The sequence below is a fragment of the Perna viridis genome, chromosome 6 (assembly GCF_037379345.1).
Source record: "Perna viridis isolate PV_CMFRI_1.1 ecotype Kerala chromosome 6, ASM3737934v1, whole genome shotgun sequence".
NCBI classification, from domain to species: domain Eukaryota; kingdom Metazoa; phylum Mollusca; class Bivalvia; order Mytilida; family Mytilidae; genus Perna; species Perna viridis.
In genome coordinates, this window is record NC_142450.1 from 1614169 (window position 1) to 1627605 (window position 13437).

The following is a 13437-nucleotide window of genomic DNA, read 5'->3' on the forward strand; positions in this document are numbered from 1 at the left end:
AGTTTCATCCCAATTGGTCAGTTTGTTTCAGATGTTTGAAAAAAACTAACGACAACAGACGACGACGGACGCAAAGTGATGACAATAGCTCACATGATCTTTAGGCCAAGTGAGCTAAAAAGTGATGTCCCCATTGAGCGTCGGATAGACCAGACGACTGTTATGGCGGTTGTCCGTCGGTGGTTTTTAAATGAAAAAAAGACTTCTCTAATTGTATTTAACAGAATGACAAGGTGACTCCTGGGACTATGATTCCGTGATTTTAGGAGGAGGTCCCAATAGGTTCCAGGAAAAGAGCAAGATCCATGATATAATTTTCTCGTTTTTGCCCAAAGTTTGCATGAAATTTACATAAACTTTCAACAAAAAGGGGGTGTTCTGGATCCGCCAGTGGTGTGACAGACTCATTTGGTTATGGTTCCTGTTGATAGAACTCAGTCCTAGAATTGAAATGAGTTTGACAGATGGACAGACAATGTTCATTTATTTTAAGCAATGACCACCAATTTCAGGTCCTGAGACAACAAATTTTCTCCATTGCAGGTATTTATTAGTCTACAAATCAGTGACTTTCAAAGTTAACGTCTCCAATGCAGGGATTTATAAATATCAAAAGGAGCGACTGCCAATTTTTATATCTTTGAATAAATGACTACCAACTTTTAAATCTTTTAAGAAGTGACCATCAATTTAATTTTTTTTTTGGTGGGGGAGGCTAAGCTGAGACTGTCAAGACCAGGATATGCAGGCCAAAAATTCTTTTCCATCTGATCAATACATATAGATTTAAATTTGTTAGCAGAATCAGGGGTGGGTTTTGATTCAAACCCCCCCCAACCCACACCCACACCCCTACCCCAAAAATCAAATCGTCTGCCATGGGACAACAAATCCATTGAGTGTTGTTTTCTTAGAATCAAACACTAAAATTCAATCATCTTTTATTTTTCTTTTAAAAAAATCCACATTTACAACATATTTTAAGTATGTACATACTGATGATTTACAGTTCAACTTGCTGCTTTTTTTACAGATCAACAGATTTAAAAATTATTTTCCTTAATTTGAAAACTTAGTTAAAAAAAATTTAGCTGACACACCTTTACAATATTGCTTAAATCTGATACAGTTTGAAGAGTTGAATAAAACAAGAGTTCAAAATGAAAACAGAATCTTGAATGAAAAATAAGGATACAAGACTTACATATCAGCTGACAACATTCTACAAAATTAATAAAAAAAAAACCAACTTTTTTTTTCACAAATCTTAAAGTTGTTGACATTTTATATAATTCAATAAGTTGTATAAAATGAGATCCCACAACAAGGAGTAAAATACTTTTGATGTCAAATATTGAAAATAAAAAAATATACAGTATGTTGAAGGAAAAAATTGAAAAACTATTTTTTTCAGCAAATCTTAAAAATAATGTTTTAATCTTATTCAGAATAATGAGCTGAGTTAAACAAGACCCCATAAGTCATGTTAAATATTGAATATAAAAAATAAACACCATCATGAAAAAATGTCTGCTTCATTTTTGTGATTATTTGAGGCAGAGAAAATTTTGAAAAACAACTTTTTTCATCAAATCTAAAAAATATCACTTTTATCTGATGCAGAATGATGAGCTGAGTAAATCAAGACCCCACAACAGGGGTCAATAACTTAAAATATAAAAATAAATCACTAAAATCAACTCAAAATATAAAACATCCACTGTACAGAACATTCCAAAAAATTTAGAAAAACAACTTTTTTCGTCAAATCTAAAAAATATCACTTTTATCTGATGCAGAATGATGAGCTGAGTAAAACAAGACCCCACAACAGGGGTCAAATACTTAAAATATAAAAATTAATCACCAAAATCAACTCAAAATATAAAACATCCACTGTACAGAACATTCCAGAAAATTTAGAAAAACAACTTTTTTTCACAAATCATAAAAATAATTAAATTTTCTGATTCAGCATAAAAAGACGATTAAAACAAGACCCCACAAGTCATGTCAAATATTTAAAATGAACGCAGTAAAGGGTCATTATAAATAAATCATGTGTAGTTTATTGAGACATGAAGAATGAATATCAATCTTTTATGTAACTCATTAGAAGTTTTTCAATTGTTTCATTGTCTGCTGCATCTAAAGGTGTGAGACCCCCCTCCCACCCACCTCTCTGCCTGGGGTCTGCATTACTCTGTAGTAACAATCTGACAATATCAGTATGACCCATCCAACATGCAGTTAACAGTGGAGTCCATCCAAACCTACCACCAGACTGTGACACATCAACATTTCTCTCTAGACACATTCTCACTATATTAATATTACCACACTCACATGCATAACACAAAGCATCTTGAATGTTTCCACCATTTGTTATTAACAGTTCTACAATATTTACATGACCATAATAACAACAATACCACAAAGGTGAAAATCCATAATTACCTGTTTTGTTTACATTACATTTTATAGAAATGAGATATTTAACTAATTCATAAAAACCAATCTTTGAGGCTTCAATCATTGGTGTACTAGTGTAAAAATAACTTCTGATAGGTCTATGTGTACTAGTGTAATCATCATCATTTTTATCTAGAAGACCTTTATCATCCAACTCAAGGAATAATTGTTTACATGAATCTGTGTGTTCCTTTATATATCCCATCACTTTGTCTTTATATCTTTCTTCTTTCAACTGTTGATTATGAAAGAAGGACGTTCCATCTTGTTCTTTGAGATCTCTGAATATTCTGTCAAAATAAACATTCTCAATATCATCAGATAAATACAGGAAGGAATCATCTTGTTCTAGATTTTGACCTGACAAAAGTCTGAATCTTTCTGCTATGAATGATGAAGGTGAATATTCAATGAAAAGTTTCACAAGTTTTTGACCACAAGTTACAGCAACCATATCATACAGTTTATCATGGGCTATACTGTAGACTGATCCTATTTTCTTTATATATGTTCCATCAAGTCTATTGAAGGTGTCAACAAGTTGTTTTCTTTCTAGTTCTATTTTTAGATCTATTCTAAAATTAGCAACTATTTCTGTTACTTTCACTTTAACATCTTGTGGTGCTGTTCTAGGATTTATGTATGTTTCATCTAATTCATTAGGAAACAATACACATAACACCAAGGCACAGAACTCAAAATGTTTATATTCTATCATGTCTTTGATATCCTTCTTTATACTTTCAACAGGAGATGTGAAAAGTTCAGTCAACTGATTTACTTGTTTATCTTCAGACATTTTACACAGCAATGGAAAAAAGGAACACTTGTCCATCACTTTATCCAATTTCTTCAAATTATAATCTGATAGAGTTGTAAATTTGCTGATCATGTTATGTCTTTCTTTAGGCAGTAAGCTATAATCCTTGGATTGTAAGTCTACTGACTGTTTATTGAATATCTCCAAAGACTTGAATTTGTTATCGTTTAATATATGCAATCGACAAGAAATTAGAATTTTCATTTGTCCATAAGTTTCTCCTTTTTTAACTGACTGTGCATATTTTTGGTTTCTATTCTCAAAAAGAAATAATTGCTCAATTTTGTCAGCCTGTTCTTTCCATGTTTGTAAGTCTCGTTCATTAATAAAATTCTTCCCACATAAATCATCTATGACAAAAACTTGATTCTTCTTTAAATCTCTGTATTGTAAAATGTCACCAGGAGAGGATACAAATGGGATAACATCATATTTCTCCTTTGATTGTAATTCTAATGCTACATGGTGTATGATGGATGATTTCCCTGATCCAGAACTACCAGTAACAAGAACCACACCATTTTCTTGAATCAATCTGGTTACTTCTTTTGTTGCCCTGGTAACAGTAAATGTTGATTCATCTTCTTGCCATCTTTCAATGTAACCCTGATATTTTTCTATAATAATTAAAACTGAGATTTTGTCATAAAAATTAAAATAAATTATGCCAATATTCAAAACAAAAAAATAAACCATTATTTTAAGTTTAATTGTTTAATCATAATAAATTATAAAATGCTTTGCAGAATGATAAGACAATATAAGTGTAACCCTGAATAGCTGGGACAAGAATAAGCCTCCTATATGCTGCATCCATAGCAAAAAAGCAGTGACTACTACCAATTTTAAAGTCCTTAATATTTTACTGAAAATCTATATAAAATTTAGGTTACCATGTCAACGAGAAGGAAGTTATATAATCAAACTAAAGCCTATCTTACAGCTCCTGGTTTCTGTTCAGCCTCACAAGCAACATAACAAAAAACGGGAGCTGTGAAATCGGCTTTTAATTGAACTGGATATTATACGACATAAAATCTGTTAAAGCTACAAGCTTCTACTGAAACAGTAATTAATACTGCAGGTACGAAATTTCTGTGTGACATTATTGTTTTTCCTGCCTCTGACCTTTACTAAGGGTTAAAAATGATGTGTAACTATTTTTGTTGTATTTTTTTACTGGGGTCCCTGTTTATTTATAGGTTGTCTAATATCCAAGGGTCTAGAAATTATTGTGTACCTTGTGTGTTAGTACAGTATAAACATAAGTATGTGTTTGTTATCTTTGTCCTAAATGTCTTCCTATCAAAATCCTTAGTGTCTACTGTCATAGTCCCTATAGTCTATAAGTCATCTTAAACGCTAGTGTCTATATGTTGCCTTAGTCCCTAACCCTATATGCTGTTTTAACCTTATTCTAAGTGCCTATCTGTGGTCTTAGTTCCTTATGATTTTATGTTGTTTAAGTTTTGACTGTCTAAATGTTGTCATAGTCCTCACTGTCTATATGTTGTCATAGTCCTCAATGTCTATATATTGTCATAGTCCTCAATGTCTATATGTTGTCATAGTCCTCAATGTCTATATATTGTCATAGTCCTCAGTATCAATATGTTTTAATAGTCCTCAGTATCAATATGTTGTCATAGTCCTCACTGTCTATATGTTGTCTTAGTCCTCAATGTCTATATGTTGTCATAGTCCTCAGTATCAATATGTTTTAGTAGTCCTCGGTATCAATATGTTGTCATAGTCCTCACTGTCTATATGTTGTCTTAGTCCTCAATGTCTATATGTTGTCATAGTCCTCAGTATCAATATGTTTTAATAGTCCTCGGTATCAATATGTTGTCATAGTCCTCACTGTCTATATGTTGTCATAGTCCTCAATGTCTATATGTTGTCATAGTCCTCAATGTCTATATATTGTCATAGTCCTCAGTATTAAAATGTTGTTATAGTCTTCAATGTCTATATGTCGTCATAGTCCTCAGTATTAACATGTTGGCTTAGTTCTCAATGTCAATATGTTGTCATAGTGCTCAGTGTCTAAATGTTGTCTTAGTCCTTAATGTCTATATGTTGTCAGTCCTCAGTATCAATATGTTTTAAATAGTCCTCAGTATCAATATGTTGTCATAGTCCTCACTGTCTATATGTTGTCTTAGTCCTCAATGTCCATATGTTGTCATAGTCCTCAGTATCAATATGTTTTAATAGTCCTCAGTATCAATATGTTGTCATAGTCCTCAATGTCTATATGTTGTCAAAGTCTTCAATGTCTATATGTTGTCATAGTCCTCAGTGTCTATATGTTGTCATAGTCCTCAATGTCTATATGTTGTTTAAGTCCCGAGTGTCTAAATGTTGTCATACTCCTCAGTGTGTACATGTTACATTATTCCATAGTGTATATAATGCTTTATTCATCCTTTATGTTTATAAGATTACTTAGCCCTAAGCATCATGTTGTCGTCAAAGTGTATATACATTGTCATAGCCCTCAGTGTCTATAAATTGTCATAGTCCTCAGTATCAATATGTTGTCTTGGTCCTAAATGTCTATGCCAGCACTCCACAGTTTAGTTTAGTTTCGCACTTTTGGCTAGGGATGAAAAATGACATAAATGGAAACCGGTGGTTGCTATGGTGATTAATAATGAAGAATCTATTGTTGATAAAACATTTTCTGAAAAAAGGGGACTTTTAAAAGTATTTTGCAATGTTTTATATACTTTCAATGTTGAAGGGGCTTTTTTTCAATGACAATTTGACTTCATTGTGAAAGTGAAAGTAAGTCAATTTTTTACCATGCTAAATTTAATAAGTGGATTACAAAGTGAAATAGCTCAAAATCTAACAGGCGATGCCCATATGAGGAAGGGGTTTTTGAAGGGAAAAGTTTGAACAGTTTCAGGGATTGAAATAAAAATTTCAGATATTTTGCGGGAAATTTGATATTTTTAAACCTGATTTTATGAATTTTTTTGCAAATTTTCGCATATTTTTGCACGGTTTCTATGGTAACCCTATATGCTGTGGGTAATTTTTTTTCCAGAAATTTTTTATTGCATCCTGAAGGCCTTGGCTTGAGCTATTTCTAGATATATAGATTTACAGATGCTTGACAATTTTTTAAAGTGATAAAAGTTACAAAGCATCAGATTACAAGACCAAAATTAGGCAGTTCTACAATACTGTGGAGTGCTGGCTATATATTGTCATAGTCCTCAGTACCAATATGTTGTCATAGTCTTCAATGTCTATATGTTGTCATAGTCCTCAGTACCAATATGTTGTCATAGTCATCAGTATATATGTTGTCATAGTCCTCAGTATCAATATGTTGTCTTAGTCCTCAATGTCTATATGTTGTCATACTCCTCAATGTCTATATATTGTCCAAGTCCTCAATGTCTATATGTTGTCATAGTCCTCAGTATATATGTTGTCATAGTCCTCAGTATCAATATGTTGTCTTAGTCTCAATGTCTATATGTTGTCATAGTCCTCAGTACCAATATGTTGTCATAGTCCTCAATGTGTATATTTTGCCATAGTCCTCAGTATTAAAATGTTGTCATAGTCTTCAATGTCTATATGTCTTCATAGTCCTCAGTATCAATATATTGTCTTAGTTCTCAATGTCTATATGTTGTCATAGTCCTCAATGTCTATATGTTGTCATAGTCTTCAATGTCTGTATGTTGTCATAGTCATCAGTATCTATATGTTGTCACAGTCCTCAATGTCTATATGTCATCATAGTCCTCAGTACCAATATGTTGTCTTAGTCCTCAATGTCTATATGTTGTCATAGTCCTCAGTATCTATATGTTGTCATAGTCCTCAATGTCTATATGTTGTTTAAGTCTCGAGTGTCTAAATGTTGTCATAGTTCTCAGTGTCTATATGTTGTCATAGTCCTCAGTGTCTATAAGTTGTCATAGTCCTCAGTATCAATATGTTTTAATAGTCCTCAGTATCAGTATGTTGTCATAGTCCTAAATATCTGTATGTTGTCTAAATCTTGACCGCATAAATGTTGTCAGAGTCCTCACTGTCCATATGTTGTCATAGTCCTCAATGTCTATATGTTGTCATAGTCTTCAATGTCTGTATGTTGTCATAGTCCTCAGTATCTATATGTTGTCACAGTCCTCAATGTCTATATGTCATCATAGTCCTCAGTGTCTATATATTGTCATTGTCCTCAGTGTCTATATATTGTCATTGTCCTCAATGTCTATATGTTGTTTAAGTCTCGAGTGTCTAGATATTGTCATACTCCTCAATGTCTATATGTTGTCATAGTCCTCAGTATCAATATGTTGTCTTAGTCCTCAATGTCTATATGTTGTCATAGTCCTCAGTACCAATATGTTGTCATAGTCTTCAATGTCTATGTGTTGTTTAAGTCTCGAGTGTCTAAATGTTGCCATACTCCTCAATGTCTATATGTTGTCATAGTCCTCAATGTCTATATACTGTCATAGTCCTCAATGTCTATATGTTGTTTAAGTCCCGAGTGTCTATAAATGTTGTCATACTCCTCAGTGTGTATATGTTGTCATAGTCCTCAGTGTCTATATGTTGTCATAGTCCTCAGTGTGTACATGTTACATTATTCCATAGTGTATATAATGCTTTATTCATCCTATATGTTTATAAGATTACTTAGCCCTAAGCATCATGTTGTCATCAAAGTGTATATACATTGTCATAGTCCTCAGTGTTTATAAATTGTCATAGTCCTCAGTATCAATATGTTGTCATAGTCCTCAATGTCTATATGTTTTCATAGTCCTCAATGTTTATATGTTGTCATAGTCCTCAGTACCAATATGTTGTCATAGTCTTCAATGTCTATATGTTGTCAAAGTCATCAGTATCAATATGTTGTAATAGCCCTCAGTATATATATGTTGTCATAGTCCTCAGTATCAATTTGTTGTCATAGTCCTCAGTGTACATATGTTGTCATAGTCCTCAGTATCTATATGTTGTCACTGTTCTCAATGTCTATATGTCATCATAGTCCTCAGTGTCTATATATTGTCATAGTCCTCAATGTCTATATGTTGTTTAAGTCTCGAATGTCTAGATGTTGTCTTACTCCTCAATGTCTATATGTTGTCATAGTCCTCAGTATCAATATGTTGTCTTAGTCCTCAATGTCTATATGTTGTCATAGTCCTCAGTACCAATATGTTGTCATAGTCTTCAATGTCTATATGTTGTTTAAGTCTCGAGTGTCTAAATGTTGCCATACTCCTCAATGTCTATATGTTGTCATAGTCCTCAATGTCTATATACTGTCATAGTCCTCAATGTCTATATGTTGTTTAAGTCCCGAGTGTCTAAATGTTGTCATACTCCTCAGTGTCTATATGTTGTCATAGTCCTCAGTGTCTATATGTTGTCATAGTCCTCAGTGTGTACATGTTACATTATTCCATAGTGTATATAATGCTTTATTCATCCTATATGTTTATAAGATTACTTAGCCCTAAGCATCATGTTGTCATCAAAGTGTCTATAAATTGTCATAGTCCTCAGTATCAATATGTTGTCATAGTCCTCAATGTCTATATGTTGTCATAGTCCTCAATGTCTATATGTTGTCATAGTCCTCAGTACCAATATGTTGTCTTAGTCCTCAATGTCTATATGTTGTCATAGTCCTCAGTACCAATATGTTGTCATAGTCTTCAATGTCTATATGTTGTCAAAGTCATCAGTATCAATATGTTGTAATAGCCCTCAGTATATATGTGTTGTCATAGTCCTCAGTATCAATATGTTGTCATAGTCCTCAGTGTATATATGTTGTCATAGTCCTCGGTGTCTATCTGTAGTCTAAGTCTCGACTGTCTATATTTTGTCATAGTCCCCAGTGTCAATATGTTGTCATAGTCCTCAGTATATATGTTGTCTTTATCCCTTGTGTCTACATGGTGTCTTAGTCCCTTGTGTCTTTATGTTGTTTTTGTCACTTTTGTCTACATGTTGTCTTAGTCCCTTGTGTCTTTATGTTGTTTTTGTCACTTTTGTCTATATGTTGTCTTAGTCCCTTGTGTCTTTATGTTGTCTTTGTCCCTAGTGTCTATATGTTGTCTTTGTCCCTTGTGTCCATATGTTGTCTTAGTCCCCTGTTTCCATATGTTGTCCAAGTCCCTTATGTATATATGTTGTCTTAGTCCCTTGTGTCTATATATTGTGTTAGTCCCTTGTGTCTATATGTTGTCTTTATCCCTTATGTCTATATGTTGCCTTTGCCCCTTGCATCTATGTTGTCTTAGTCCCTTTTGTCTATAAGTTGTCTTTGCCCCTTGTGTTTATATGATGTCTTTGTCCCCCCTGTGTCTTTATCCCCCCTGTGTCTTTATGTTGTCTTAGTCCCTTATGTCTATATGTTGCTTTTGTCCCTTGTGTCTTTATGTTGTCTTAATGCTTTATTCATCCTTTATAAGTTGGCTAAGCTGTAGCATATTTATTTTGTCTTAGTTTATGTGTCCATATTTTGTATGTATGGTTTTGCTTTGTTTTTGGTGTGTTGAGGTTCTGTTTGTTTGGTTTTGTCTTGTTTTTGCTGTGTTTAGGTAATGTGTGTATAGTTTTGTCTTTTTCATGGTGTGTTGATGTTATATTTGTATGGTTTTGTCTTGGTGAGTTTAGGATATATTTGCATAGTTTTGTCTTGTTCTTGGTTTATTGATGTTGTGTTTGTATTGTATTGCATGTTATTGGTGTGTTGATGTTATGTTTGTATGGTTTGGCTTGTTCTTGGTGTGTTTATGTTGTGTTTTATGGTTTTGTCTTGGTGTGTTGATGTTGTGTTTGTATGATTTTGTTTTGTCCTTGTTGGGTTCATGTTGTGTTTGAATGGTTTTGTCTTGTTTTTGGTGTATTGGCATTGTGTTTGTGTGTTTTAGACTTGTTCTTGGTGTGTTGATGTTATGTTAAAATGGTGTTTTTAAGATCGATATCTTAAACATATACAATAATTTTAAATGGTTCACAACTTAATATTCCTTTTACCTTTCATATGGTTAGGAACACTGTCTTCTACTTTGTCTGAAAAAGAAATTTATACTGTATACACAGGACAGTAAAACAGTAATATCATACTCTAATATTGTAATAAACCAGGTCTACTGGAAGGGTAAGAAATCTATACTGTATACACATGATGTTACTACAATAATATCATACTTAAACAGTGTTATAAACAAGGAATCTGGACCAGGTGTACTGGAAGGGTAATAAATATATACCATATACACATGACAGTACAACAATAGTATAATACTCTTACACTGTACCAAACAAGGAAACTGAATCAGGTGTACGGGAAGGGTAGGAAATCTATACTGTATACATAACAGTACAATATCATATCCTAACATTGTAACAAACAAGGAATCTGGACCAGGTGTACTGGAAGGGTAGGAAATCTATACCATATACACATGACAGTACACAAATAATATCATACTCTATCATTGTAACAAACAAGGAATCTGGATCAGGTGCACCAGAAGGGTAGGAAATCTTTACTGTATACATGACAGTACAACAATACCATATCCTTACATTGTAACAAAGAAGGAATCTGGACCAGGTGTACTGGAAGGGTAAGAAATCTAACAACACATAAAACAAAATTCAACAGAATATGAATATGAATGGAGAGATGAACATGCTGAATGTTAAGGACCTTCAGGAAGCAAAAGTAGTTATAAATTTGGTAATATTTCATCATGTAATTGTGTAAAGTTCTTAGATAGTAAATAAAGTTTCTTACCCATTTCTTCTTTTATTTTGGCAATAGATCTTTTATTCTGCAGGATTTCCTGAAAACAGAATAAAATGTTTAAAATAATCTGTATGTCAGATCTAAACTATTAAATATATAAGAGAGTTGTAAAAACATGAGACCTAAGTGACAGGAAATATGTCAAGTATTATCCCATGTGGTGAACATTTTTTTTTACAATAAATTAACAATGTTGTATTGTCTTTAGAAAGAAAGCAAATCTGTTAAAACTAATGATCTATATTTCAATTCTGTGGAAAAAAACATTTCCTGCTATGCTTTAATGGTTCACCAGAAGAAAGCAATGCAGCTTGCCTCATAAATTCATTAAGTTAAATCATACCTTTGTTTTTGTTTTTTGTTTTTTTTGTTTTGTTTATAGATTTTCCTATTTTCTCTGATTCAAAATTCAAAACTCATAATTCACTTACAAAATGTTCAGGTAATTCCGCCTTTAAATGTGGTAATATTTACAAGATTTTATGTATACTATATCGGTTATTTTCTGCATTTTGCAAAAAACTAAAAAAAATACTTTACAGCGCACAGTCAATACATCCACAGAAGTCGAACATTAGACAGTTGGGGCAAATATGGACACAACATTCAAGTTCAATTTAGTTCAGAGTTTGGATTGTGTTTAAATGTTTGACACAGCAATTTAAGATGCCAATATAGACTGAAACTGTTAAAAAAATTTACATTTCAACTTAAATATTTCCTTAATTTGGTCATTTCCATAATTAAAAAATTAAACAAGAGCTTGCATGCTATGTCATGCTAAGAATACCTCCATTTAACCTGGTAAAGGAGACATGAATCAATCAGTAAACAGGTTGTATATGAGTGAGGAACCTGGAAGACACAGTACAAGTTATCATACAAAAGCAATACAAGAAATTTCTAAGCTTTCCTAACAGGAGCTATGGAACCTGTTACAATAAAAGGCTTTGTTGAGCACAGCATGATATGACCACAGTGGTTGAACCCCAAAGAATTGGGGCAAGTGTGGACACAATTTAGGTTTTGACACACTTAAGCATGGGGACTTTCACTTCATTATGGACACCACAACAACTGGTTTGTATATATATTGTAGAAAATTTGAAATTCAAATAAAAATTTTCAAAATCAGACCAAAAAATAAACTTCAATTTCTTGAAAAAGCAACCATATTTTTTCATGGATAAAAATTCCCAACAGACACTTTTTTGCAGAACACCCTAAGGAATACTCATACAAACTTTCATCGAATTATGTACAGTAGTTTCTGATTTATTAAAACCAAAACACCAAAAATAGCAACAACAAAGAACATCCAAAAAAGGCAATAACTCCACCGTGGGTCAGCAGATTCTCACCACAATTTGACCTCAAAGATATCTAATCATGCCAAACACTTGTATCCCCAATGTCAGTATTTTTGTCAATTAGGGCCTAAAGTGGCCCCCTATACCCCCAGCTGAATGTCAGATCACTGATTCTTCTTCTGGAGGGTAAAATTTGGCAGGTCTAGATTTTAATGAAAGACGAGGAAACCCCACATCACAGGGCAGGCTGCAGCTGGCCCTAAAACATCTAACAGTCGAACCTCGTTAAGTCAAAGTCGAAGGGACCATGCAAAATGTTCAAGTAATCCGAGGTTCGAGTAATCCAAGGTCGATGATAAACCGGAAATACTAGTAGTATACACATGTACGGTTAAAGAGTTACCCCTATATACTCAAGTGACATAAAAATAAACTAAAGGTGAAAATGAAATGAGACATGCAGAGGCCAGAAAATCCGGACTTGGGATAGCCACAAAAATCTGATAGGGTTAAAGTACTTTTACCTGATCACAACCCTCCCCTTAAAATCTGGCCATTATGGAAAAAAATATTACACAATTAAGTCCATTTTTAGGGGTGTGGTCACTTGGACCCATTATAACTTCAAAACCATAAGAGATATCTGAAATCTGATTGAAAAATGAAGGGAAGATTTTCATAAGGAATCCAATACAAAAAATTTCAAAATTGGACCAAAAATGAAAAAAGTCAATTTTTTGTGTCTGGTCTCTTTGACCCCTTTCAACCCAAGAACATTAAGGAATCTGATAAAAAAAAATCAGGCAGGAATTTTCATAAAGAATCCAATAAAAAATTATAAAGGTATAGCACTGTGGATTATTTCGAGGAGATCTCAAATTATTGTCAGGACATCAGGAAAAAGCTTGTTTCTGGTCCCTCCCTCACCTTAACAGGTTCAAGTCACGACCCCCAAAATTAATCATGGCCTTCCTTTGGCAGTGTGGCACCTTCTGGTGCAATTTCAAAGAGATCCA

The 13437-nt window shown here is 33.2% G+C and overlaps 1 protein-coding gene across 15 annotated transcripts in view; it reads right to left on the bottom strand.

Moving 5' to 3' along the window:
• Positions 1 to 929: 929 nt before the first annotated feature.
• LOC148613178 (uncharacterized) overlaps positions 930 to 13437 on the bottom strand; it is a 75232-nt gene continuing 62724 nt past the window's right edge. For all 15 annotated transcript variants that reach the window (XM_088586391.1, XM_088586392.1, XM_088586388.1 and 12 more), the window contains 3 exons: positions 11100 to 11148; positions 10334 to 10369; positions 930 to 3909 (listed from right to left, as the gene is read on the bottom strand). In XM_088586391.1, the coding sequence (XP_088442517.1) occupies positions 2093 to 3909; positions 10334 to 10369; positions 11100 to 11148 (1902 nt within the window). In that variant the 3' untranslated portion in view covers positions 930 to 2092. The remainder of the gene's footprint in view (positions 3910 to 10333; positions 10370 to 11099; positions 11149 to 13437) is intronic.